Source organism: Octodon degus, unplaced genomic scaffold (assembly GCF_000260255.1).
Source record: "Octodon degus isolate 3935 unplaced genomic scaffold, OctDeg1.0 scaffold00163, whole genome shotgun sequence".
Taxonomy (NCBI): domain Eukaryota; kingdom Metazoa; phylum Chordata; class Mammalia; order Rodentia; family Octodontidae; genus Octodon; species Octodon degus.
The window spans coordinates 143,651-169,188 of NW_004524739.1; the positions used below are offsets into that span (position 1 = coordinate 143,651).

Below are 25,538 nucleotides of genomic sequence, written 5' to 3' on the forward strand. Positions count from 1 at the left end.
TAAAATATTTTATATATTTATTCAAATTAGTTTTGTGATTGGAAGAGGTATTGGAATGAATAGAGAGGTAAGAGGATAAACTTAAGTGTATCCCTCTCTATGACTTTGACCACCATTCATACACACACACACACACACACACACACAATGAGATGCTCGTGTGCCCTCCTCCTTTCCATGTGTTGAAACATTTCATACCCAGCATTGGATTTTTAGCTTCTAACAGAGACTGTTCAGTGTTCTTTCCAGTGTCCATAGTACCTATCATAGAAGGCACTGAACAAATAATGAACTCAGTGCCTGCTTAGGCAAGCACATGGACCAGGGTTCTATCTCCAGCACCACATGTTACGCCAGCCCTGCCCCCTGGGTGCACTCAGCTACAGAGACTGGGTGTGGTAGCACACTCCTGTAATCGCAGCCCTTGGGAGGCTGAAAACAGGAGGATCACTATGAGTCTGAACTGCATAGTGAGACCCTGTACCAAATACACAAGTAATGAACTCAACTGCATGGCTCATTCTCTGCTTTTAAGAAAATTGTGTTCAAGCAGAGAAGAAAGACCCTGTATATATATAGCCCACAGAATATTAAACAGATATATTCATGAGCTAAGGTAGGAGTGTGAGTGACAGATGAGATCAGGATTAATTAGATCTGATTTGCAAGTTGAAGAAGGTACAGGTAGGCCTTGGAGCTTCCTAGAGTGACTGGCAGAGCAAAAGAGCTGTCTGAACAAAGGAAAAAAAGAGGAAGCAAAACCTTTAGAGCTGGAAACTTTAGGGATAAAGACCAGTCATTCAGTGTGGCTAGAGTGGAGGCTGTGCTGAAGATGAAAAAATGGGCAAGTAAAGAGGAGTCAAGTGGCTTCAAATGCTTTGCCAAGACGCTGACCTTAATTTGGTATGTTTTCAGAGACTTATCAAAGAGGTTTGTGTTTTTTTTAATGTTTTATTTGGTACAGGGCTCACTATACAGTTCAGACTCGTAGTGACCCTCCTGTTTCAGCCTTATTGGCACTGGGATTATAGGCATGCATCACCATACCAGGTTTTAGGGCCAGCGAAGCACGTGGTACCCAGGATTGACCTTGGATCCTTGTACTTGCCAGGCAGGTGCTTAGACTGCCAAGCTATCTCCCTAGTGCTATAAAAGAGTTTAAGTAAGAAGTTGGGCATGGGGCTGGTGAGATGGCTCAGTGGTCTAAAGCACCTACTTAGAACAAGCTAAGTTAAGCAAAAGCACAGGGACTGCGGTTCAATCCCCAGTACCACATGCCAGCCAGCCCCGCCCCCTGGTGGGCTGAACTGGCCCCCCCCCAAATAAATAATAAAATAAATAAATTTAAAAAAAAAAAGTTGGGCGTGATGTCACACACCTGTAATCCTAGCACTCAGGAGGCTGAGGTAGGAGGAACATGGGTTCAAGGCCAGCCTGGGCTATATAGTGAGTTGGAGGCCAGCCTGAACTACAAAGTGTGACAATGTCTCAAAAAACAAAGCCGGGTGTGGTGATGCACACTTATAGTCTCAGCACTCAAGAGGCTGAGACAGAGGAATCACCTTGTGTTTGAGGCTAGCCTAGGCCACATAAATGAGTTCAAGGCTAACCTGTACTACATAGTGAAACCCTGCCTTTAAAAAAAAAAAAAAGTTTAAATGAGAAATCATATATAGATCAGGGATCATCTCAAACAATGATGGCAAGTCCTTTAGAGCTTTTCATGATAACAAACAGCTGGCTGAGGCATGCATGCCATAGGTTGACCATTACTGTTCTAAAATAATCTCTCAGCAGCAGTGTGTAGGTCAGATGGGGCTTCACTATACTGTATAGTCCAGGCCAGAAGTGATATGGTCTGAATCAGACTTACTAGTGATGTGTTCTCCATGGAATTCAGAACCTAGAGCAGGAAATGTCTCAAGAAGAAGGAACAAGCCAGGCCCTGAAAGAAGAGGCCCAGCGGAGGGAGACAGCTCTGCAGCAGCTGCGTACAGCTGTGAAGGAGGTGAGTAGCATTGGCCAGGCCTCTTTTTTTTTTTTTTTTTTTTCCTGGTTGAACTGGGGATTGAACTCGGACCCTTGCACTTGCCAGGGAAGTGCTTATTCTACTGAGTCATCTCCCCGGCCCTGGCCAGGCCTCTTGATACAGCCTCCACAAAAGTGATTTTGTGTGTCCTCTCCCTTCCCTTCCCTCAAAACAACCGCAGTGTGGAGGAAGTCTTTGTTGAGCTTTTCGAACAGAGGTGGGGGAAGATAATATGATACCATCCTTTATGTTAAAAGTCTGAAGAGAGTGGTCATCATTACCAAGAAGTGCTGTTTAGATGTGGGAAGTTATTTTCCTTTTGTATATAGACATAGCTTTGTGGAGTTTGGGCAGAAAGATTCAAGACGACTAAGAATATGGTTATCTTCAGGCAACAAATAGAACTATCCGCAGGGGACCACCGGGTTCACTGGCCAATTGTCTAGGAAGGAATCAGAGCTAAAACTTACATGGCCCAGTCTGGGTGAAGTGCTGAGACTGGAGGAAGAACTCTATTCAGAGTTGTATAAAACAGAATGGAAACCGGTGTGGTGCATGCCTGTGCTCTGGCTACTTGGATGGCTAAGACAAGAGGATCTCAAGTTTGAGACCATTGTGGGCAACTTAGTGAGATCTTGGATAGAGTGAGATTTTGAGGGGTGGTTCAGTATTAACCTGGGTTCAACCCCCAGTACTGTAAAAAGAAAAAAGAGGAAAGGAAAGTTGATTAAGTTTTCAGGGAAAGGGCTGGAGAGATAGCTCAGTGGTCTAAAATGCCTGCTTTGGCAAGGTTGGGCAGGCACAGGGGACAATCCCCAGCACCGCATGCTATGCCAGCCCTGCCCTTAGGGTGGGCTGAGCAGGTCAATAAATAAAAAAATAAAGAAAAAATACAAATGCTGAATAAATACATGAAAAAATGCTTTTAAAAAAGTTGTCAGGGAAAGTGACACAGATATACAAAGACACAGCAGATCTTTGAGTAAAGCCTAACTATTTAGATGGGGGTTGGAAAAAGCAGGCTGTTTTAGCACTGTGTCCTCTAGATGTTCACCTTCTCTAGCCCCATACCTAGCAGCCACTATCATACTATTTTTCTTCCCTTCTTTATTCTTCTTGACAGTCTATGATAAGGCTGGCTGATGGCCACTTTGGTCAGGGTGGCAGGGAGAGATTGAAACCAGTGTCTCCTCAGATTTCACTGTTCACATTAGGCCATCTAATAGCCTGGCTAACAGAGTTGGCTGAGGGACTGGCTTCAGATAGAGTTCCTGTGAGTGGGGGCAACTCTGGTTCCTGGATAGAAACCTGGAGGCTGATGACTCAAAGCCTACTGAGGAGCAACTTCTGGTCCAGCAGAAACCTGTGGTCCCATCCTATACTTAAGATGAACCAGGCCCACTATTAGTAGAAAGGCCAGGGTACTAACCCCGTTGGTGGAGGTGGCAGTGGGGAGGGAGGCCATTGCCTATGATTCATACCCCCTCTCCACACCTCCCCCACCTCTCCCACTCTGCAACACACATATGTATAGCTACTTCTCTGCCCCGGAGTTAATGTGCTTATCCCTCTTATCTGCTCAGCTCTCAGTGCAAAACCAGGACCTGATTGAGAAGAATCTGACGCTGCAGGAACACCTGCGCCTGACCCAACAAAGGTCCCCATCTTCATCAGACACGGCCCAGCTAGCATTTGAGCTGCACCAGGAGTTGGCCAGTTGCCTTCAAGATCTGCAGGCTGTCTGCAGCATTGTGACCCAGAGAGCCCAGGGCCACGACCCCAATCTGTCCTTGCTCTTGGGCATTCACTGTGAGTCCTCATGCCAGCTGGGACCCTTTAGAGAGGGGCCTTTATTCTTAAGGCATCTACCTTTCTTAGTGGTAATATGGGCAAATAAAAGGGTACATAGGCTGGGAATTTGTTTCATGAATTAGGCCTTCAGTAAGTGTTTTGCAAACAGACATCTTTATAAGGATATTTGCATGAAAGATGAATAAAAAGTGGCTCTTAGCAAGTTATCAGGCCTTTCTCAGTGTGTTTAAGAAGGAATATGGGCTGGGGATACAGCTCAGCGGCATAAGCATCTTCCTGCAAGTGCAAAGTCCTGAGTTCGATCCCTGGTACTGCAAAAAAAAAGCGGGGGGGGGGGGCTTTATTTAAAAAGGAATATGGCCTTGGGGCTGGGGATGTAGCTCAACAGTAGAGCCATTGACCTTTCAGGCCTGAGTTGAAGCCCTGGGTTAGACCCCCAGCACCACACATTCTAGAGAGTGTTTACCAGCTGACACTTGAAATGCTCTCCTCTTTAGCCACACAGCACCTTGGAGAGACTCAGGCAGATTTGCAGAAGCCAGATGTGATCAGAAGGAAACTAGAAGAGGTTCAACAACTGCGTCGGGACATTGAAGACTTAAGGACCACCATGTCAGACAGATACGCCCAGGACATGGGAGAAAACTGTGCTACACAGTGAGGAGTGCTGGGGGTGGACAGGCTGTATTTCTGTTGGAGGACCTGAGCTGCTAAGAGCCTGGTGAGCAGGTTCAGCCCTGACAGTGTTTCTCCTGTCTGCTGCTGTTCCCAGAGAGGAGCCTGAGGGGTGGAGAGGGAAGAACCTGTGTCTGGGGACCAAGGACTATTGAAAGGAGGAGTGTACTTACCCCCACCCTATAATGGCTTTTGCGTTCCTTGGTTATGTTTGTACTCTTACCCTAATTTACCTTTTGAGGGTGAGTTACTAACTTTTTCAGGTTCAACTGATAAATCTTTGCTGTTCCCATTGAACAGTGGCTGACATTGAAAGCACATAAGCTACTTATCTCTCCTTTCCATCTTCCAGGTTGGGTCCACAGTCATTCCCACTCCATACTTTGGTCCTGCTGATCCTAGAACTCATTCATTAGGCCTGGAAAGGCTGAGATGAGTAGCAGTGACCATTTGCAAATTCTCAGGCCTCATGTGCCACTCTTTCTGTGCATTGGGCTAGCTTTTGGGATTTTCTCAACACAGTCCCAAAGCTTCTTCCTCAGGGCTATCATTCTCACCCAGAAGCCTCAGGGTGACTATTCATTAGCAGAGTAGCCACTAGCATTGGGCACCCAGAGATTGCAGGTAGGGGGTCCTTAATCTGTCTGCCATGCCTTTTCTTAATTCTATGCCATCCTTATTAGAGATCACTCTTCAGCTGCCTGTGTCCCTGGAATACTGGCTGTGTGCTCAGTATAGCATCTTCCTTTGTGCTCAGGCCTTCCAGGTAACCCTTTCTTGGGCTTTGAGTGGAAGTTCTTCTCTCTGGTTCAGGGCTTAATTAGAATTTTTGCCCAGAAGGCCAGAGTAACTCAGGCTGCTCACCATTTCCCCCTGGGACCTGTGCCAGGCCCTCCTATGTCTGTCATGTTTGGGGGAGTTCCTTCCCTTTCTTTTTTGGTCTCCAGCAGAGTTGAGGGTGCCCAGTGTGGGTCAGCTTTAAGATATAGCTTTTAGTGTTTCCTGAAGTTAGGTTTGGTTGGTTTGTTCTAAGGTCTTTGAACCATCTGCTTTCTGGTTTTTCTTGTCTCCCGGTTTAGGGAGCATCTCCCAGTTGTTAGCCAGGCTCACACCTCTAAATCTGGAGGCAGGCCAGGCGGGAGCCATGTTTGGGTTCTGGGGAGCAGAGCAGTTCCTGAGCCTGGAGACATCCACAAGACTGGAATATTGGCAACATCCCAGCCCTCACTCTGAAGCCTGAATGAGCCTCCTTCTTAAGTGTTTTTTCAAGTTTATGTTTTATTTGTGGAGTGACTTATCCCTTCCATTCAGAGCAGCCCTGCCTGGCTGGCCACCCCCACAGCCTCTGGGCTCCTGCCTCTTAAAGCAGAGCTGCCTGGTTGGTCTCCACCCTGTGTTGGGAGCCAAGCCACCATGCTCAGGGGTATTTTTCCTTGTAAAGTTTATAAACAGTTATTTATATGAATATTTGTTATGTCAACTGGTTTGTATTGCCTATTTTGATTACAGAATAAAATATTTAACAGATGCTTGGTTTTCCATAGCCTTCCATCGCCACCATCCCCGACATCCCTGATCCTTACCCCTCACTTGTTTTTTTTTTTTTTTTTTTTAATGGAACCAGGGATTGAACTCAGGCCCTTGCACTTGCCAGGCAAATGCTTATTCTACTGAGCCATCTTCCCAGCCCCATCACTTTGGTTTTTTGAAGTCAGAGCCTGGCTGTTTATCCAGGTTTCCCAGTAGCAGCAAGGGGGATTTTCAGCAGGCCCAGCTTCATGTCCATATCTTTACCACTTCTGCTTCTCTGTTACTCTGTGGGGACAAATAAGATCTCTACCCACACTACTTTCTGTTTGGCAAAGCTCCCCTGAGTCATAGAGCAGGCTGACTAAAGTTTCGGTAGGGTTCTGTGAGGAAGTCTGTATCTGTGAGGAAGTGGTTTCTTAGCAGAGCAGGCACTGTGTGCCTCTGAGCCAGGTTGTCTTAAGGGGCCGTCGACTATCTGAACCCTAAGGGGCTTTATGTCCAGCCAACAAATAGCCAAATCTCCCATTTGGGACTGGTTGCTGCTTTCTGCTGCCTCTGAACTCCTTGAATTAGTGCTGATAGTAACGGCTAGCCGTGGGGGTACCACTGCGGAGAGGAGTTGGGGGCCGGCCTGAGCCAAGGTTCTGGAGTATAGGCATTAACCTTTGCCCCCACCATTCCCAGAGTTAGGAGCCTCGGTCTGCTAGTTCCTGGAGGGTGTGGCCCCTGCTTCCGGCCACCTTTCTTGCTCAAACTTGTCTGGATTGAGAAGCCTTAGGAAAAATCTGGTAGGGTCCACCTTGTATTGTTTTACTTTAGTTTTGGGAACTGCACAAATCTTAAAAAGTCCCAAGCAGAGCTATACTATGATGGAGACCGAGGACGGAGGTGTGTGTGGGGGGGGGGGTTCTGTGTACCAGAACCTGGGGGAACTGGGGAGCCCTTTGTTACGCCCTTATCATCGCCTTCCGGGCCGTTCTTGCCATCTGGTCCCTCCCTAGCCTCACCCGGTGAGCCCCACGTCTAGAAGGGCTGACAGGGTCAACAGCGCAACTGCAGAGGACTGGGATCCCCACAGTGCTTCGCCAGCGCCAGGCCAACCCTGGGGGAAGGGAGCGTATCTCCAGTGCGCTGGGCGGTGCCGCGCATGCCCCGCCCTCCCCTCTTGCGTCACCCATTGGTCCGAGAGCAGTGACTCGCGGGCGGAGCAGGAAGGAAACCGCTCCCGAGCTCGGCGGCGTCGTCTCCCGGCAGTGCAGCTGCTGCCACCACTGCCCCTCCGTCTGTCTGCACGTTTGTCTGCTTGCAGCATGAGCGGCCTGCGGGTCTACAGCACGTCGGTCACCGGCTCCCGAGAAGTAAGTGTGCGCCCGGTTGGCGCTGAGGAGCGTGTAGCCGTTTCCCGGTCGAAGACCGAGGGACCGGGAGCCACCCCTACCACGGGGGCGGAGCAGGGTAGGGAGCTGGGAGGTGCTGGCCCGGTCTCTTGGGGCCGGGGTCCACGACCCCTGCATGAATCTCTTCGCAGGGCATCCTGGGTCCTCAGCAGCCCCTGCATGAACCACCCATGCCCATCCCCCAACCCATTCTCTGCACCCCTAGCTTGTCCTTACCCAGCCCACCCTGCCCCCCACCGTGTGTTTGGAGTATGCCAGCAGCCAGACCTGCCCTGCTTACCCCCCTGAGTTCCTCTTTTCCCTGTCCAGAGCTTTAGCTGGCTCTCTTGCTTTCGGATCCCCACCCACCAGTGGTGGTCCTTCATTCTGTACCATCCGGAGCCTGACTCCCAACTGCGAGTGGCCACAACCCTCCACTGATGGCAAGGAGACAAAAGCTCCTGATCACATCTGCCCAGAGCCCCCACACCCCATCCTATTCACTCACCCTACCCACCCTCTGCCCCAGATCAAGTCCCAGCAGAGCGAGGTGACCCGCATCCTGGACGGCAAACGCATCCAGTACCAGCTAGTGGACATCTCCCAGGACAACGCCCTGCGGGATGAGATGCGAGCCTTGGCAGGCAACCCCAAGGCTACCCCACCCCAGATTGTCAACGGGGACCAGTACTGTGGGGTATGGCCTGGAGTGGGGCGGCTGTTGTCGGTGGACTCCAGTTAAGGGTCATACCACAGTACTTGGGCCTCTGCTGACCACTGCGTCCTTCTCCCCCAGGACTATGAGCTCTTCGTGGAGGCTGTGGAACAGAACACACTGCAGGAATTCCTGAAACTGGCCTGAGTTGAGCCAGCCCACAGTTCCCACAGGACTCAGCACCACATTCTCCCCACAGCCTTGCAGGACCTTGTGACCAACTCCCTTCAGTCTTAACTTTCTTACCTTGGAATCCCTCACCCTAGCCTATAGCCTTCTCCCTCTCTGTGACTCCCTTTCCTCCATTCAGAGGCAACATTCCTTATCTACTAGTCCGAGAAATTGTCTTAAAATAACAGCCCAAGGGCTAGCTTTCCTCAGCCAAGCCTTGCGGCTGCCACCCCACCTGACACTGGCTGGTGGGCACTTCTGTTAGTTCCATTAGCCAGAGCTCTGCCAAAGGCCCCGCAGCCCCCTCCCCCAACACCCTAGAACAATTAAATGCCCATTCCATTGGTACTGTATGTCTGGTTGTGGCAAGGGCATCCTGGGTCCCTGTCCTGGGTAAAGCCGGTAGTTGTGATTGTGCTGAAGATGTGCTTATGTGTCTACTACTTCTGGGTGTGTCAGTGTGTGGTGTGGACCAGCAGTTTCTGGAGACAAGGGATGTTGGAACACCTCCCGTCCACATGCATGTGTGCTGATGTCGCTTAGCGTGCCTGTGAGTGGCTGCCTTCCTATGTGGGAGCAGATGGCCAAGTGTGGGTATATCATGGGTGTGGGTACACAACAGTAGTTCTTTAAGTTTGAGGCCAAGGGGGTTGTGGCAGTGGCTTTGTGCAGTGCTGAGGAAGTGTCCCCACAAGCTTGTCTGTGTGTATTGTATAGACGCACACTTAACATAGTGAGGCTCTCCTGCCTCCAGTGAGGCTGAGAATTTATACCCAGCCAGGCCTGGCCACTCCCTTCTAAGAATCCCTCCCATCACAGGCTCCTTTTAGCCCTTCCTGGGAGAAAGAAGAACCTTGAGGACAAAGACCCAGCACCCAGCCAGCCAACTGGGGCTCAAGTTACTGAGAGGAGGGTCAGCACCGCCCCTTCCCTGGCCAGCTGGGCCTACCCCTTCCCCTGGAGACAGCCTTGCCAAGAGAGCCTTGTAGAGCTGATTGTGTTGGGGGCAGCACTTTATTCCAGGCTGGGGCCAGGGCTAGGCAGCTGGGCCCTGCGTGCCCGCAGTAGCAGTGTTGCACTGGGCACTAGGCCTGTGGCCTGCAGTGTGAGTGCATCATCTTGGTAGACTGTGGGTGGGAATGTGCTGAAGATCTCAAAGGTGGCAGCATCCATGGCCCTGGGGGCCCAGGAGAGTGGGTCAGGCTGGGCCTCAGGGCAGAGCCTCCCTGCAGCCCCCACCCCGGCCTCATTCCCACCTGGCCTGTGCTAGCAGGGCGCGTACAGTGCCGACAGTGTCCTCCGGCCGCATCATCAGTAGGAAGGCCTGCTCCCCATTTTCAGACTTGACACGCAGCATGCAGAGTGGGGGCGCTGGTGTGTTGGGCGATTCCTGGCTCCTGCAGGCCTAGAGGCCTTCAGTGCCCGTGGCCAACTCCCAACCCAGGCCCTCACCTTTTTGCCTGCCCTTACCTCTGTCGCTCAGCAGCCAAGGTAGGTGTCTCCACTATGATCTCCTGGATCGGGACAGGCAATGGGCAGTAGTTCTGGAAGGCATCCATGGAGCGTGGACAGAGCCCTGGAGCCCACCTGAGTCATCCCCCAGCCCTTGACATCCGTGAGCAGGAATAGGTGGAAACCAGTGAACCAAAGGGATGGTGTGTTCTGCATACCCTGAGGTGCTGGGAGGCAGCCCCATCATTTCCCCAAGAATCCTTTCCCCACCGTCTCATGGCAGAAAGAGGAGCCACAAAGCTGATGACCAAGCTAGCAGGGCTTGGGAAAGCTTCCTGGAAGTGGGGAGTGGGTGGGGGACGCACTGGAGCTGAGACTGGAGGATGGGTAGGAGTCCTTAAAAATGGGATGTGGGCAAGGTTGGTCCCAACACCAGTGAACAGATCCTGGGGCCAGGGACAGTGTACTGGAGGAAGTGATAACATTTGGGAAACTACCAGCAGTTCACAGCCAAAGAAAGGAATGGAAGAAAGGAAAGGTTTGAGAGGTCAAAAGGGCCCTGGGTTGCAGGATAGGCTTTGAGAGCTAGGGTAAGGAAATTGGTTTTAGCCAAGAATAGAGAAGACCGCTGTGGGAGGATGGCTGGCAGGGGCAGGAATGGGGGTGGGAGGCCGGCACAGAGAGGTTGCCTGGGAGACACTGGAGCCTTGATTAGGTGGTGGGTGGTGGGAAACAGAAGAGACAGGCTTGGGAGAAGTCCTGGGGACAGGCAGGACTTAGCAACCTGGGGTTGAAGGCAGAGGAATCATGAGACGCAGAGGGTTGGCCCCTTTCTCAGGGGTGACCTGGGAAGATCAACAGGATGGACAGTGAGGAAAGGATGAGTTCTCTCAGGGCCTGCAGGGCACCCAGGACTGCTCCGTGAAGATAGGCCTCGGCTGGAGCATATCTTCCAGCCCAGGCGGGGGTGGAGTCCCCACCTGCCTGGACTCTGATTTTACTCCTCTGACAGCCAACGGAGGTGCTCTGGGGCTCACCACAGCACCCTTACCAGCTCTTTCCAGTTTCCCATCTCCTCTCCATCCTGCCCCTCCAGCCCATGCAGCTAAGCCTCCATACAACACACTGCTCTGCCACCCTGGGTCAGGGTCAGTGGTAAAGTACCCCCAGAGGACTAGAGAATTAGGCCTGACCTTACCTGCAAGGTGTCCCTGATGGGGCCCCGAATGTTAATCACCTCGCCTTGTCGGATCACAAATTTAGGGAGCCTGCTCAGAAATTTCTCCGCAGTTATCCCTGCAGGAAGGGACAGAGAGCAAGGGTGGAGGCCACCTTCGGCTGTCCTGAACAACCTCCTGGCCCCCCGGCCAGCCTTGGGATCCCGCTTACCTGGGTGCTCCTCCACCCTGTCTGAAGCCTTGAGCATCCTTTGCCAGCCCACCACACGGCCTTCACCTGGGAATGGGCCCAGCCCATCCTCTGGGTAGACCTGATTGCGTAGGTCACTTACCTGACAGGAAGGAAGGGTGACAGCAGCAAGCCCTGGCCTTCAGCTGTGGGCCGTATCCCCATCCTGCCTGCCCAGAGGCCCCAAGAACAAGCCTAATCCCCATTTTACAGATAAGGAACTGAGGCCCTGGAGGAGAACAGGAGACCCACAGTTCATACTCTAGCATGCCCTCACCCTGGCAGCTGAAGCCACAGTGCTCTCTCCTTAAGGTCCCCTCCCAGGAGATGTTAGCAGAGGGCAAAGGCCTGCAGCACAGACCCTGTCACTTCACTTGTGCCATTAAGGCACAGCTCTGGGGCCCCATCTTGGCCTAGATGTTTCAAGCACCCTGCTGTTGTAACTCAGTTCTCCGCGCTGTGGCTTTCATTCCCTCACAAGCCCCTGCAATCTGCTGCCTCATGGACCCCAGGGCAACATGTTATTTTCACACCACCGGCCACAGACTGGCTCCTCTCATGGCCTTGAGGTCCAGCACTTGTCCCCTCTGCTCAGTATGTGTGGCTCACAGCACTGCCACCCCAACCAGGTGGCTTCAGGACTCCTTGGGGTAAGCTTGGCAGTTGTGCCTAGGCCCCTTGGAGACGCCAGGCTGTCAAGGTGTCCTGAATGCAGATAGTAGCAGACAGGCCAAAGCTTGTGCCTTCAGCACGTCAGCAGAGGGCGCTGCCTGCTGCTCGGCATGGGGAATTTTACATCGCTATGGTGCGGGGAACATCTCTTCCTTCCCAGCTCTCTCCAGGCTCACCCTCCTCCTAGACTCCATTATCCCCCTGGATCCCCTCACTTCAGGCAGTGGCTCCCTTGAAATGGCTGCCCAATAAAGCCATTTATCCCCATTCTCTCCAGAACCCCACATGAGAAGCATCAGGTTGAGGAGCAGCTCATCACCTTAAAGGGGACTCCATTGGGGTACAGTCGCTGGAGCTCTGAAGGGAAGAAACCATCCAGTATGTCCCGGAGGCAGCGCTGCAGCAGGAAGAAGAGCAATGCCAGCTGGGCCTGGGCAGTGGCCCTAGCCTAGTGCCTAACACTAAAAATACGCAGAGCCTTGGGACTTGAGTAAGGGCCTGGGGACCTGTGGAGGCCAGGCTGGACCTGGTGTAAGCTGGCTCTGTTATTTGCAATTAATGTTAGGCAGCAGGGGCCCCAGAGTTCCACCCCCAGCACCTACCTGTGTGGCAGGGTCATGGAAGGGCCGGAAGGGCCCACTGAACATCACGATGCCATTCTGGTAGAGCTTCAGCGGGATGGGCTCAAGGGCGTGGAGTCGTGCCCCACCGGGAACTGGCATCACCTGCGTCTCACCCTCTGCTGCCAGCTCGCTGAGATCCTTCAGGCTGGCCAGCAGCCTGTCAAAGTCCACCTCAGGGGACACCAGTGAATCCCCTGGTGAAGATGATAAGACACCCATGAGCTTCATGGCTGCCATGTGCCCTAACAGCTTCAGAGGCCTTCTCCTGAGCTGGGCACTGGCTTGTGTCCTTAAGTGGCCACCTGGGGATAACTAGGATAACTAATACTAGATAGTATCAACTGTCTTTCACTGAGCACTTACTCTGTGCCAGGAATTTAATACCCATCCATCTCTCCTCTTAACCCTACACTGGGAGGATGATAACCCCCATTTTTCAGATAGGGAAACTGAGGTTAGAGTAAATGGCTTGCCTAACAATGTACACCAGTAAGTGGCAGAAGCAAGATTTGATCCCTAATCTGTGTCAGGAACTAAGGTGGCACTGAAAATCAAAAGGCAGACTCGCAACTCTGGATGAAGGCTTTCAGGGTTCAAGGCCCAGCGCCTCCATTTCTACCCATTTGACTTTAGGCAAGTCATTTCTCAACTTGTAGAGAACATTCTCTTCTACAATGAAATGACAATAGTGTCTGCCCCCTGGGGTTGCTGGAAGGCTCCGGGAAGATGACTATGTAAGGCTAGCTCTGAAGCACTCTGTCCTCATTAGACTGCCACCGGCTCTGCCTAGTACACACGGTCCTCAGGCACCCCCGAGGCAAGGAGGCAGGGGCTACTTATCTCGATTTTAGGAATGAGAAACCAGGAAAAGAGATGAAAAATGACTTGCCCCAGCGCACTGGGCAGGTCAAAGGTTAACTCAGGACTTGAAATGGAGTCTTTTTCCTGCTTGTGCACTATCAAGAGAGGGAAGTCAGAGGAAAAGGCAGGATGGCTATTTAAGAGGTGCTGGGGCAGCTGCTGGACCGAACAGAGGTGGGGCAGGCCATACGCTGTGCAAGAATTTCTGGGCAACCAACCCTTTTGCACAGCTGCAGAGCTGCAGTCTCCTAAAAACCATGTTAGGCATACAGCTGTGTGTACCCTTCAGGTGTGCAGAGGGCTTGGCAGGGCTGCCGAGGCAGATGCTAGAGCAGAAGGCAGGAGGGAGGCTGCTCCACAGCCTTTGGGGTGTCACCCTCCCCTGCGCAGATGGCTCTGCGCACCTTCTTGGAAGCTGTTTATCACTAGGACAGCCCAGCTGCAGCAGGATGTGGGTCAGGGCTCTGGGGACCCAACCCCTCCACAGTGGTGTGGTGGCTATGGCAAGGGGTACAGATGCAGGTGGCTGTGTTTCCTGTTGCCTTTGCAGAGGCCAAAATGGCAGACCTGGGCCAGACTCCCCCACTCCGAGCATCTGCCACTGCTGGAGAGGCTACACCTGCCCCCTTCATCCTGGGATCCCCTGGGGTCCTGGTCATCCCTGGTATGATTCCAAATGATATTAAAATATTATTTGCCTTTAACAATGTACTGCTTTAAGAATAAATTAGCTGGGTGTGATGGTGTACACTTGTAATCCCAGCACTTGGGAGGCTGAGGCAGGAAGATTGCCATGAGTTTGAGACCAGCCTGGGCCACCTACTGAACTCAAAGCCAGCCTGAACGACACAGAAAAATAAGCAGGAAGTTGGACATGGTAGCCCACACCAACAATCCAGCCCTCAGAGAAGCTGAGGCAGAAATATTCCAAGTGCCAGCCCAGCCTGGGCAATTTAGTAAATTAAGACGAGATGTAGCTCAGCGGGAATGCCCTGGGTTCAACACCCAATGCCAGAAGGGAAAAGGAAGAAAAAAAGATGGAGAGGGAGAGAGAGAAGGAGAGAAAGAGGGAGGAGAACAAATTGATAAAACTTTTTTAAAATGTCATTTCCTGTAAGGGTAAGTAAGCCTAGAAGGGTCAGGGGCTTGGTCCCATCAACAGAGCAGAATCAGGGGTAGCACCCAGACACTCAGACTCCTAACCCAGTGCTCCTGCCATTGTCCCAAACACCCTCCTGGGGCCAGCGCTTCAGGGAGCTGATGGACACAGGGTGGTCTGCTGGGGAAAGGGTCAGGCAGAAGGCCTGGGGAAGATGCCAAAAGGGGCACTGGGGGCTGGGGGTGGAGCAAGTGGGAGAACCCTTCCTAGAAAGCGCAGGGAGGAGAGTCACATGCAGTCACAAGGCCAGTGGGCCCTGGCACCAGAGTTGTGTAGTAGACACCTGGCCCATGCCAGGAGAGAGGTGCAGTGGGGCGCATGCAGGAAGAGGCCAGAGCGCAAGTGCTAGCTCTGCCTGAGCAACGGTGGGCCTGTGCCGAGACAGTGTTTCCTCTCTGACACTGGTGGAAGGGAGCCCTGTCCTGCCACAAGAGCGGCCCAGCAGCCTGCCTGTGCCAGCCACGCAGCAGTAGGCATTATGATTTCCTTTCACAGATTGGGACACGGTGCCTTGACACATGTGCTTTGGGTCATGCAGTTTGCATGGTAACTCAACCTCCGCTGTCAGTGACCTTGCAGGCTGCTGCTCAGTGTTGGCTCAGGGAATTCTGCCTACCGGTGCCCCTCTGTAGGGGAGGTCACAGCCAAGAGATCACCTCCTGGGCCTTCCCAACTTGGCGAGCCCATGACCATCATAGGTGTAGGAAGGCCCCCGGCCCTGGAGCCACACTGCCAGGGCTGCTGTCCCCAGCTCTGCGACCTTGGGCAAGCAGGCCTTTCTGAGCCTCAGCTTCCTCTTCCGTAACATGTGGACAAAAATTGTCCTTGATTCACAGGGCTGCTGGGAGGCTGGGAGGAAGTGCCTGGCAGATGGGGGCTGCTGCTGTCACCAACACCTCTTATCACTGGCTTGGCCAGCTCATCCACCCTCACCTCCCTGGAGAAGCCACACAGGGCACTTCTTAAATCCAGGCTAGAGGGCTGTGCCCTGGCCGGCCAGAGTGGGTGCTCAGGAGCCTGTGCCAATCCCTCTGTCTGTCCATCAGTTCAACTGTCCACGTCTGGAACACACATGGTCAGCTGGACTCTGCCCAGACTTCGGCTCTCCTCAAGCTCATACTCAGTGAAGGACACAGGGTGACAAACAGTGATAGTGGCGTCTGGTAAAAGTGTCACCATAGGGACCGCGAAGCCCAGGGCAGGCCCAAACCCGGCTACTGTTGGGATGGGTGGTGGCCCCCACTGGTTCTCTGCGAAAACCCCTACTGCCAGAGTGCCAAGGTGCCCCTGCCTCTCTGATACTCTGCCCCCTCCCAGCCCTACCACCTCACACAGGACTCTTGCAACAGGAAATGGGTCACTAGTACCACACAGGAGCGGGCACAGAGGAGAGGCTCGGAGAGTCTGGCTAGTGCCAGAGCACACAGCCAGCCTGTGCCAAGGCAGGATTTTCCCTCAGACCTGTGAGATCCCTCCTGCAGCCTTCCTCTGGGCCCGGGCATTGAGGTTGGAGCTACTGCTGTCCCTACATCATCCTGTGTGTCGTCTAAACTGTGCCTGGGATTCCCGGGCACCACAGCCAAGCTCATGCAGGCGCACATGCCCTGGCCTATGTGCCATGCAAGCCCTCTGCTGGGTGTGTTGGGCATCAGAAGAGCTAAGTTAACCTGGTTGGTGGTCACAGTCATTACATCTGCCATGAGAAGCACCCCACTGGTGGGAGCTCTTATTCCACCAGCTCAGCAGCCTGGGGGTCCAGCCAACACTACTTGGCCCAGATCCCCAGCCTAAGCCCCTTCCCATGAGGCGCTGGCACAGCCATATGGTAGTTCAGAGAGTGGCATGGGCTCTATGCAGCACAGACGTGATGGAGGAGGCTGGATTTGAGCTGAGCTTCCAAGAGTGGGAGAGCAGGTTGCCACCCCTGTAGTGTGACCTCCCAAGCTAGAGGTTTGAAGCAGGCAGCACTCACCCAGGGTGGGACCCTGGAAGGAAAGCTCAAGGTGCAGTGGGGAGCTGGCAGAAGAGGTGGCAGAAATGGGGGAGGCTCAGGAAGGGCCAGCTGACTGATGTTCTCAGGGCTGCTGGGAGCTCTACCACTGAGGCCTGACACCTGGTGCACAGTGTTGAGGCCTGACACCTGGTACAGTGTTGTGACCAGAGCAAGACTGTCCCTTTTGTGTCTCCACATATCCAAAGCACCTGACACAGCACCCTGTACGCTGCTCAGTATCCTGGAGGATGGAAGGGACGAGATTCCCTCTCTGTAGGGCCCTTTCCTAAGTGCCACCAACTTTCCTTCCTGGAGCAAGAACCCCAGGCTCTAGAAAATTCTCATCATCTTCTCCAGCAAACATGATGCTCATTCATCTGCCACTGCCCCAGAGTGCATGGGGAGTGGTATCCAGCAGAGGGGAATCATGGAACCAAGCCAGAGCCTCAGGCCACAAAGGTCAGCTTGGGGACAGAGGGCCCTTGGGGCAGGAGCAGGCTGGCAGGAGGCCCCAGAAGCAAGGCTGCTGGAAATGGAAAGCACACTTTATCTTCATCTGGCCGGACAGCCAAATCAAGGCTCCTCTTATGATGAAAAGGCAAGTCAGGCATTGTAGCATACACCTACAAGTCCAGCACTCAGAAGGCTGAGGCAGGAGAATCGCCTCAAGATTGAGGCTAGCTTGGGCTACATAGCCAGACTCTCAAAACATAAAAGAAAAGTAAGGATGGAGAAGTTCCTGTAGCCAGGGAGTATCACGATGGACTGGGGGGAGAGGTTCCCACAGACTGTTTTAGAAGGGAAACTCTTGGCTTCAGAACCAGCCTTTCTCAGAGTACTGATGACAAAGAAAAGCAGGGTGGAGGGTGCCCCTTAGAACCAGAGGGAGAAGAACACAGTTCTAGACCCAGGATGTTCTTACAGCATGAGCAGCCAGCCACCCTTCAGGGCATCACCCCTCAACTGGGGACCCTGGGTTCCTGGCGAACTCTGCCCTCAGCACTTCTTGGGCCACACAGCTCTGCAGCTTGCTATATCCTACATGGAGGAGCCATCTCCCCACAGCCACACTTGCTGGCTGAGCTTGAATCCTCCTGTCCCCTCTGTGTAGTCCAGCATGGCCACCAGCCATTCAGTCGCTCCTGTCCACCCCTGTTCAACCATCCACCCCTCACCAGCATCACTACATTTCTTCTGTCTCTCTCTCTCTCTCTTTCCTTCTCCCTCTCTCCCACCCTCCATTTTTTTAGCACTGGGGCTGAACCCCAGGGTCAGTACAAAAGACAAGCATTCTATAGGGGCATTCTACCGTTAAGCAACACTCCTAAACTGATTTTATTTTATTTATTTTTGTGGCCTTGGGGATGGAACCCTGGGTCTTCACACTAAGCTATATTCCCAGTCCTCTCTATTCTAAGACAAGGTCTTGCTAAGATGCCCAGGCTGGGCTCTATTTGACTCAGACTCCAGAAGGCTGGAAGTGTAGGCTTGGGACCCTCACATCTGACTGAAAGACTGCTTTTGTAAGCAACAGCTTTTGAAGGAGGAGGAGAAGGATGTTTTGTAGACTATGGAGCCAGAGGCAAAAGCGCCTTGTAGTTACCTCAGGCATCCCTGGGTCTTTGGAGTTTTTGAGTGGTAAGAAGCAGGGACTGAGGTAAGACCAGGGAAGACAATGGGTGGCAGGTTGGATGGGTTACCTCATGGCCCTGTCTGCTGGGCTGCCAGACATGAATCATGAATGAGGGGCCTCTGCAGAAGGACAGGCCAACAGGACTGCCCCCCCTCCCCCAGGCTCCAGGGCACCCTCTACTCTACCTGGCTTCCAGAACTTCTTGGCCATCATCCAGTCCCTCTTGTCATCCTCTGAGACTGTCCTGTCTTCTGAGCTCTCCTGGTCCATGGGCTCACCCACCCACTGCAGGCCGTAGTCATTGAGGAACCGCTGTGGGAAGAGGCAGGAGCACCAGCACCTCAACTTAGCCCCTTCCCAGGGAAAAGCAGCATTGGTTCAACTTGCAGGCTCAGGCTTCAGCCCAGAACCAGTGAGGGGGATGGCACATGGGACCCTGGCCACCTCCAGCTGTGACTTTCAAAGCCTTGCACGTCCTACAGCCGAGGCTCCTCTAGAAGATGGAAGTGACAGTACCTGCCCCATTGCTTATGGGGAGGACTCAGCACAGCCTGGCCCAGGGAACAACTTGGACCAAGAGGATGTGACCACCACCTGGTCAGCCAGCTTGGCCCTCATCTTCCCTCTGCCATGGGAAAACTTCCAAACTGCCTACACCACCTGCTCCAGCTCCACAACTTACTGGCCTGCACATGGTGCAGCCACCAACAACTGGCCTGCTGCCAAATCCAGCAGGTGCACATCAGTCTTCATCTCTTTCAGCACCTGCTGGGTTTCCTCCTCCTCATCGGCTGCCCCCCCCCCACTATTCCTTTGCTGCTTCCCTCTTTCTCTTTAGGGGGTTCTCAGGGTTGGACCCAGAACCTGCCTCCCCAGTTATCTCCCCATCCCCTTTTAATTTCTATTTTGAGACAGGATTTGTCAGTTACTCAGGTTGGCCTTGAACTTGGGATCCCCCATCTCATGCTCCCCAGTCACTGAGATCATGAGTGTGTGTCACCACACCCAGCTGGGTCCCCCATTTCTACCACATTGGCCTGTGAGGGCCCCAGGGCCAAGCCCCATCTCTCCTTTATGGTTCTTGTCCACTTGCAAATATACATAGAGAACCAAATTCCTATTCAGTGCAGATCCCACCTTTGCCCTTGCGTCCCAGCACACACCCATGGTCCTGGCCCCCCTGTACATCTCCCAGACCTCTTTTCCTTCCTGGCTCTTCTGTCTCAAGGAGCAGCACTCCTCCACCTAAGAGGGACCTATAGGACTGTGACAAGCTGCAAGGCCCACAGGTGCCACCTCCAAAGTGGCTTGAAATGCCTATGTCACTCCAGCTCCCCTGCCCAAGTTGCTGCACTTCCCCTCTTCTGGACACGGGGCCACCTCCCCTGCCTCCTGCTGCCCCCACACGGCACAGTGTCCTTCTATCCTTGTCTTCTCTGCTAAAGCTGCCCAGTCACTCCCCATTCCATCCAGCAGAGTCCTGGGCTAAGCCCACAGGGCGGGGGGCTCTCTGCCTGACTCTCAGCTCCTCTGCCTGCTGTGGCCACCAGACCACGGCCACCTTTACCTGGCTGGGGGGGGGTCATGTCTTCTACTTGGACCTCCTCCATCCTATCCGCATGCACCAGATCTCATGCCTGAGGTCCCCTCCACAATGGCTTGTCTCCCAACTCATCTCTATGGTGTCACCAATTTGATTACTTCCCACCCTTGAGCTGGTGTGTGCCGTGCATTTGCGTCCTCTCTGTATACTTACATCTCCCTCCTGCTGCAGTGTAGGGACCATGACTGTCTGTACCCAGTGCCTGGCAGCATGCCCCACACGGTAGAAACTTTGAGCCCATGTGCATGACACATGTGTGAGCCAGTGGTACCCGCTGAGGCTCTGGGGTACAGCACTTTGCCCAGTGCAGCTGCTCAGGGACACCCCTTGGACCCTGCTTTCCCAGCAGGCAGCTCAGGGGCAGCTGTATTACTCAGGCCTCAAGTGTGAAACAGCCAGGACTGTGCTTCTGGGGCCTTAAATGAGGCTGAAGCTTAGAATCCTATTCTGCAGAAGGAGAGGTTGCATCCAGAGGTAGGAGATGACCCAGCACTAGGCCCTGAGTGGTGCCTCCCTAGTGGAATTCACAGCCCGTAGGGAAGAGAGATGAAGCACTGAGAAAACAGAGGGCATAGTGGGGTATGGTGTGCTCAGCCATAATCCTAGCACTTGGGAGGTTGAAGCCAGAAGGATCGCTGTAAGTTTGAGGCCACCCAGGGCTACATGGTGAGTTCATGGTCAGCCTAAACTATGCAGTGAGATACTGTCTCAATAAACACATGAATGAACAAAGGGGCTGAAGACTTACTCAGTGTGAAGGCCCAGAGCTTTATCACTGGTGCTAAAAAAAAGCAGAAGACGGAACCTAATCTCACAGGCCAGGAGCGTCCCTGAGGAAATGACTGAGGGTGAATGAATATATGCCAGGGGAAGGTGGGAAAAATATGTTAGCCTGGCCTAGCATCCTGTGGTGAGAAAGAGTTCTACCAAATAACCAGAGGACAGGCCCCAGGGCTAGAGGGGAGCATGGTTTGAGAGGAGAGAGGAAGCCAGGTGTGGTAGTGCATGCCTGTAGTCCCAGCACTCAGGAGGCTGAAGCAGGAAGATCGCCACAAGTTCAAGGCCAGCCTGGGCTCCATAGTAAGTTATTTAAAAAAAAAAAAAAAAAAAAGGTGAGCGTAGCACGGGCTGCCCTAGAGCCACAGCAGGACCTTGAAGCTGAGCCAAGTCCATCTGGGAGCCACGCGGTCTACCAACCAGGGGAGGGGCACATGCAGTCCCCGACAAGAGGGGCCTCCTGGGACTAAACTTCACCCTGTTGTTTTGTTTAAATCTTTTTTCTTTTTGAGGCAGGGTCTCCATATGTAGCTCAGACTGGCCTTGAACTCGCTATGTGCAGCCTATGCTGGCACTGAATGGGCAGTGATCCTACTGCCTCAGCCTCCCGAAAGCTAGAATTGCGGGCATGTGCCACCATGTCGGCCTTTGTGTTTTGTTTGGAGACAGGGTCTCTCTCTCTCTGTAGCCCAGGCTGGCCTTGAATTCACAGTCTTCCTGCCTCAGCCTCCCAAGTGCTGGGACTGTAGGCATGCAACATCACGCCTGGATTTCCACCCTGCTCTTCAAACTTAAGTCAGCCCTGGGCAGGGAAACTGGGCAGGGCCCCTAGGCAGGATGGTTGACAAGGAGAGGCGCAGGGAGGCGGGCTCTGCCGCCATTACTGAGAAGCTGACAGCCAGCAGAGCAATCTGGCCAGTCATCGCTGAGCTCCGCTCACCTCCATCTCCCAGACCTGCTGCTGCAGCTGCGCACACAGGGTCTCCAGCTCCTCCTGCCGTTGCATGGTCACCTCACCTTCGGGGGCAGATGGGGGTGGTTCAGCTTCCCCAAACCAGAGCCTGTCAGGTACTGTGCCCTAAAGGGTGCTCAAGAACTGCTGTCTCACCACCCCTATCTCTCATCCTGGCAGTGCCCTGACTCTCAAGGGGCTCCCTATCCCCTTGGAGCTCGTCTCCTCTATGCTCTGGATGAGACGCCCTGTTGCAGGGGACTCAGTCCCACATAGGTATGCACTGGGTGGTTGCAGCACTGTCCTAGAACCGTTGCTGCCTCTCTGTGGGCCAAGCTGTCTAGATCCCACCAAGGACCTGGCTTGATGCTCTTGAGTTCAATGCTCAGAGTCACTGTCCTAGCTGCCAAGAGCCATAGGCCTAGGGAAGTGCCGAGCCCCGGGTCTCTTACCCTGGTGCTGCTGGAGGGTCTTTACCAACTCTTCCAAGGCCAGGATCTTCTGGTTCTGCAGCGGTGAGACACTGAGTGAGCACAAGCCTGGTGAGTCTCTGTGCCCTTCCAATGTCAAGATTCAGAATTTTTGGTATGAGGGAAAACTAGGCAGCACAGGGCCCCTGCCACCACCATCTTCGGTCCTGCCACCGCTCCTGTGCCAGAGATGACTCTTGTGGACCCGCTGTGGCAGGGAATGGTGCAGCTGTGCAGAGGCCCACTGCCTAGGGGTGCTCAGCAGCCTGCTGCTCTACCTGGCTCCAGGCCTACAGGGCCCTGATGAGCAGCACCAAAGACTCTTGGCATCTCTGCTCAGGTCAGAGGGACCCAGATCAATCCCGGGCCACCCCAAGCCACCAAACTAGGCTGCCAGGTGGGTGCAATGGCTCTGGGACCCGCCTCACCAGGTCCAACATGCACCTCCCAGGCCCCCCCACCTGGGTCCTACCTTGGACAATATCTCGTCGGTCTGGGCCTGCACCTGCTGCTCCAGCTGCTGCAGCTTCCTGGTCATGGAGGCCATCAGCTCTGAATCCCGGAAGTCAGGGTCTGCAGAGCAGACAGGCTCCAGAGCCCAGGCCTGAAGCGGAGGCTGAGGTGGGGAGCCCCAGGGAGAAGGGGAGGGTCCCCAGAGCAGAAGAGAATGTACCAACAGCAGCTAACGCACATGAGAGGAACTGCTCAGGACTACATAGAGCAGCTCATATAATTCATGCAAGGTGCCCATGAAGTAAATGAGCCACTTTGGCGAACTGGAGGTGTTGTGATGAGTGGTACAACCCACGGGCTCTATCACTCTGAGGTCTTGTCAGAAGGTTATCTTTTATTTATTATTTATTTATTTGATATAGGGTCTCACTATGCAGTTCAGACTCGTAGTGATCCTCCTGTCTCAGCCTCCCCAGCGCTGGGATTACAGACCTGCGCCACTATGCCAGGTTTCGGGGCTGGCACAGCACACCTGAGGTTCTAGGGCCAGCATGGCATGTGGTACCAGGGATCAAACTCGGGTCCTTCCATTTGCCAGGCAGGCACTTAGACCCTTAGACTGCTGCGTTATCTCCCCAGCCCAGAAAGGTTATCTTAAACCAGTCTAATCAAGCTTCAAGATCTAATCTCCATCAGTCCATTGAAAAGAAAAGTTTGTGCCAATATTGTTTTGGCAATTGAATGCCGATATCTTGTACTCTGAGTAACTAACTTAAAGATAATTATATAAAATGTATTAACTATGGTTACCCTCCTATTTTTTTTTCTCTTCCAATAAAACAAACAAAAAAATCTAATCTGCAGTTTGTTGGCAGTACAGCAGAAAAGGGAGCCAGGCACACGTCACCATGGGCAAAATGGCAGGAAAGTCCCAGGAGGGGGGCCTCCCACAAGATAGGCGCCCAAGGTCCCTGTTTTACAAGGCTGGGAATTTTTTTTTTTTAGGAGACACAGTTTTTATTATTATTATTATTATTATTATTATTATTATTATTATTGTATTTTTTAGGGAAGGGTCTACAGGGTGTTTAGGGTCTCAATACTAGATCAGACTCATAGTGATCCACCTATTTACAGCCTCCCAAGAGCTGGGATTACAGGCGCAGGCCACCACGCCCAGTCTCAAGGCTGGGAGACTGTGCCAAAGAGGTGTGAGGGTGGTGCATGGCTCTCAGGTGCTAAGTGGGGAAGGAAGTTTGTTCTAAGAGAGATTCTGAGACTGCAGGGAGACTTAAATATGGAAGAGATAAAGGTTAGAGCTACATGCATTATTCATGATCTTAGGTGTAATAATATTGTGATTATCTATTTCCTTCTTAGGACATTCGGAAGAGGTAGAGATAAAATGTCCTGACTGTTGCAATTGACTCCCAAATTGTTTACTAAAAATATATTTACATCCATATATGTGTGCACACGCAGTGAGGCAAGTGTGGTGACGTGCTGCTGGTTGTTATCTAAGTGGGAGACGCAGGCATAGGCAGGGGGCTGTTATTTCAGGTTCTCTGTGTACTGAAAAACTTCCAAAATAAAATGTGTAGGAGAGCGGGACATGATGGTGCATGCCTATAATCAGGAGGCTGAGGCAGTAGATTAACAAGCTCAAGGACAACTTGGACTCCATGGTAAATTCAAGGACAGCTGGGACTATATAGTGAGACCCTGCCTCAAAAGAGAGAGGAATAAACAACCATTCCTGTCATTGTCACGTACTAGAAGCAGGCTCTGCCGGTCCTGTCATGTGACTAGACAGGACGGGAGGTGGGTTCAGGGGAGACAGAAACCTGAACTCTGGAAGATGCCTGAGTCCCTGAGTTACCAGCCCTGGAGCTGCCTCCTCAGGGGTTCGCAGCCCTCACGATAACAAATCTCCCTGCTGCTCATGCTAGCTTGAGCACGATTAGTCAAATGCATCTTCACAGACAAACAAATTTCCGGGAGCTGTCAGCACACAGAGTGTGGGGAAGGTCACTGGGTCACACTGAAAAGTTGAAAGGGGGCAAAGGAGGTGCCAGCAAAGACAGCAGGCAGGCAACATAGTGGCTAGAGTCAAGGGTGCTCTCTGGGGGCGGGGCAGGTCCTGCTCAGCAGAGAAGTGAAGCAAGACAACCAGGTGCTATGTAAGACCTTGGTGGGGACAGACTCTGGCTGGGAATAAGGTAGAGTGAGAATGACGTGAAAGGCAGGGGACACAGAGCATCTTGGAGAGGAGGAGTTGGTTGCCGGGGTTATTGTTTATAGCAGCTCTGGTAGGTGTATGAATGTTTGGCTTTGTGACTAAACACCTGTGGGATTTGGGCCAGCCTTGTCCTGTCTCTTCTTCACAGGCAGGGTGTTTGGTCAAACATCACCAAGCCCCTTCCTACTACTGACTTCCTTATTCGCAGCCACCACTCTGAGCGGCCTGCATGGCCAGCACTGACTCAGGCCCTCTGTCAGGCAGCACCTCATCATTTTTTTTTTTTTTTTCTCACCAAGTACTGGCCAATATCCTGGCCTAGGTGCTCCCACTTCACCTGGAGAGTTGAGTGCTCCCTGGAGACAGCACAGTCAGTGGAAAGTCCTCACCTCATCTCCAGCTTCCTGTCTCATGGCTTAGGCTCTTACCCCTCCCTGCTCCACGCAGCCCATTCCCCCCTGCCCAGTGTCCCATCCCCAAGGCCCGACCCAGATGCCTGATCATCCCCACCCACGTTTGCAGATGCCATGGGCCAGGTGCAATGGGCCACCTATGGGACCCCAGGCCTGTCTGGATCCTCCAGACACAAGAAGCAGGTGGTCAGAGGCTGAGCTCTCCCCTCAGGCCCTGTGTCTGCTCTGATCCTTAATTCCAGACCCACAGACATTATACTTGGTATCTCCACAGTCTCCATGACAGTCTGACTTGGCTGGACTGTTGGCCGGGAGTGGGAGCAGCTGCTCAGCCATGGCTCTCAGGGGTCACAGCCTTCTCTGGGGCCCTCCTACTGCTGAGACTCGGGTCCCTCCAGGCCTCTACTCTCACCTTGGCTCCTCACGGGGGCAGCTATGCCACCATAGCGGGAAGAAACAGCAATCCTCTCTTCAGAGCCAGGTCCATCATTCAGCATGTCCACCTCATCTTCTGCAGACAGGG

General features: G+C 53.0%; 3 protein-coding genes across 11 annotated transcripts in view; 2 read left to right on the forward strand and 1 right to left on the reverse strand.

Moving 5' to 3' along the window:
* Positions 1 to 6,037, forward strand: part of Cep85 (centrosomal protein 85) — a 42,484-nt gene extending 36,447 nt beyond the window's left edge. For 4 of the 5 annotated variants that reach the window (XM_023703080.1, XM_012517309.2, XM_023703082.1 and 1 more), the window contains 3 exons: positions 1,901 to 2,008; positions 3,613 to 3,838; positions 4,339 to 6,037. In XM_023703080.1, the coding sequence (XP_023558848.1) occupies positions 1,901 to 2,008; positions 3,613 to 3,838; positions 4,339 to 4,502 (498 nt within the window). In that variant the 3' untranslated portion in view covers positions 4,503 to 6,037. The remainder of the gene's footprint in view (positions 1 to 1,900; positions 2,009 to 3,612; positions 3,839 to 4,338) is intronic. The other variant, XR_002818418.1, reaches the window with a different exon arrangement.
* A 1,199-nt stretch (positions 6,038 to 7,236) lies between these two features.
* Sh3bgrl3 (SH3 domain binding glutamate rich protein like 3) lies at positions 7,237 to 8,654 on the forward strand. The gene is made up of 3 exons (XM_004642838.2): positions 7,237 to 7,404; positions 7,952 to 8,119; positions 8,219 to 8,654. Exons 1-3 carry the CDS (start codon positions 7,357 to 7,359, stop codon positions 8,282 to 8,284), a joined length of 282 nt encoding a protein of 93 aa, XP_004642895.1. The 5' UTR covers positions 7,237 to 7,356; the 3' UTR covers positions 8,285 to 8,654.
* Positions 8,655 to 9,316: 662 nt separating this feature from the next.
* Ubxn11 (UBX domain protein 11) overlaps positions 9,317 to 25,538 on the reverse strand; it is a 33,657-nt gene continuing 17,435 nt past the window's right edge. For 2 of the 5 annotated variants that reach the window (XM_023703061.1, XM_004642954.2), the window contains 12 exons: positions 25,428 to 25,526; positions 22,383 to 22,483; positions 21,893 to 21,947; positions 21,429 to 21,505; positions 18,294 to 18,420; positions 12,442 to 12,656; positions 12,159 to 12,236; positions 11,150 to 11,270; positions 10,959 to 11,056; positions 9,779 to 9,852; positions 9,565 to 9,705; positions 9,317 to 9,485 (listed from right to left, as the gene is read on the reverse strand). In XM_023703061.1, the coding sequence (XP_023558829.1) occupies positions 9,323 to 9,485; positions 9,565 to 9,705; positions 9,779 to 9,852; positions 10,959 to 11,056; positions 11,150 to 11,270; positions 12,159 to 12,236; positions 12,442 to 12,656; positions 18,294 to 18,420; positions 21,429 to 21,505; positions 21,893 to 21,947; positions 22,383 to 22,483; positions 25,428 to 25,512 (1,335 nt within the window). In that variant the 5' untranslated portion in view covers positions 25,513 to 25,526 and the 3' untranslated portion in view covers positions 9,317 to 9,322. The remainder of the gene's footprint in view (positions 9,486 to 9,564; positions 9,706 to 9,778; positions 9,853 to 10,958; positions 11,057 to 11,149; positions 11,271 to 12,158; positions 12,237 to 12,441; positions 12,657 to 18,293; positions 18,421 to 21,428; positions 21,506 to 21,892; positions 21,948 to 22,382; positions 22,484 to 25,427; positions 25,527 to 25,538) is intronic. The other 3 variants (XM_023703059.1, XM_023703060.1, XM_023703062.1) reach the window with 3 other exon arrangements.

Excerpts from the sequence above, each read along its gene's own strand:
- Sh3bgrl3 (XM_004642838.2), top strand. The coding sequence starts at position 7,357 with ATGAGCGGCCTGCGGGTCTACAGCACGTCGGTCACCGGCTCCCGAGAA. Across the intron at positions 7,405-7,951 it reads CGGTCACCGGCTCCCGAGAA|ATCAAGTCCCAGCAGAGCGA; the intron begins GTAAGTGTGCGC and ends CCTCTGCCCCAG. Across the intron at positions 8,120-8,218 it reads ACGGGGACCAGTACTGTGGG|GACTATGAGCTCTTCGTGGA; the intron begins GTATGGCCTGGA and ends CTTCTCCCCCAG.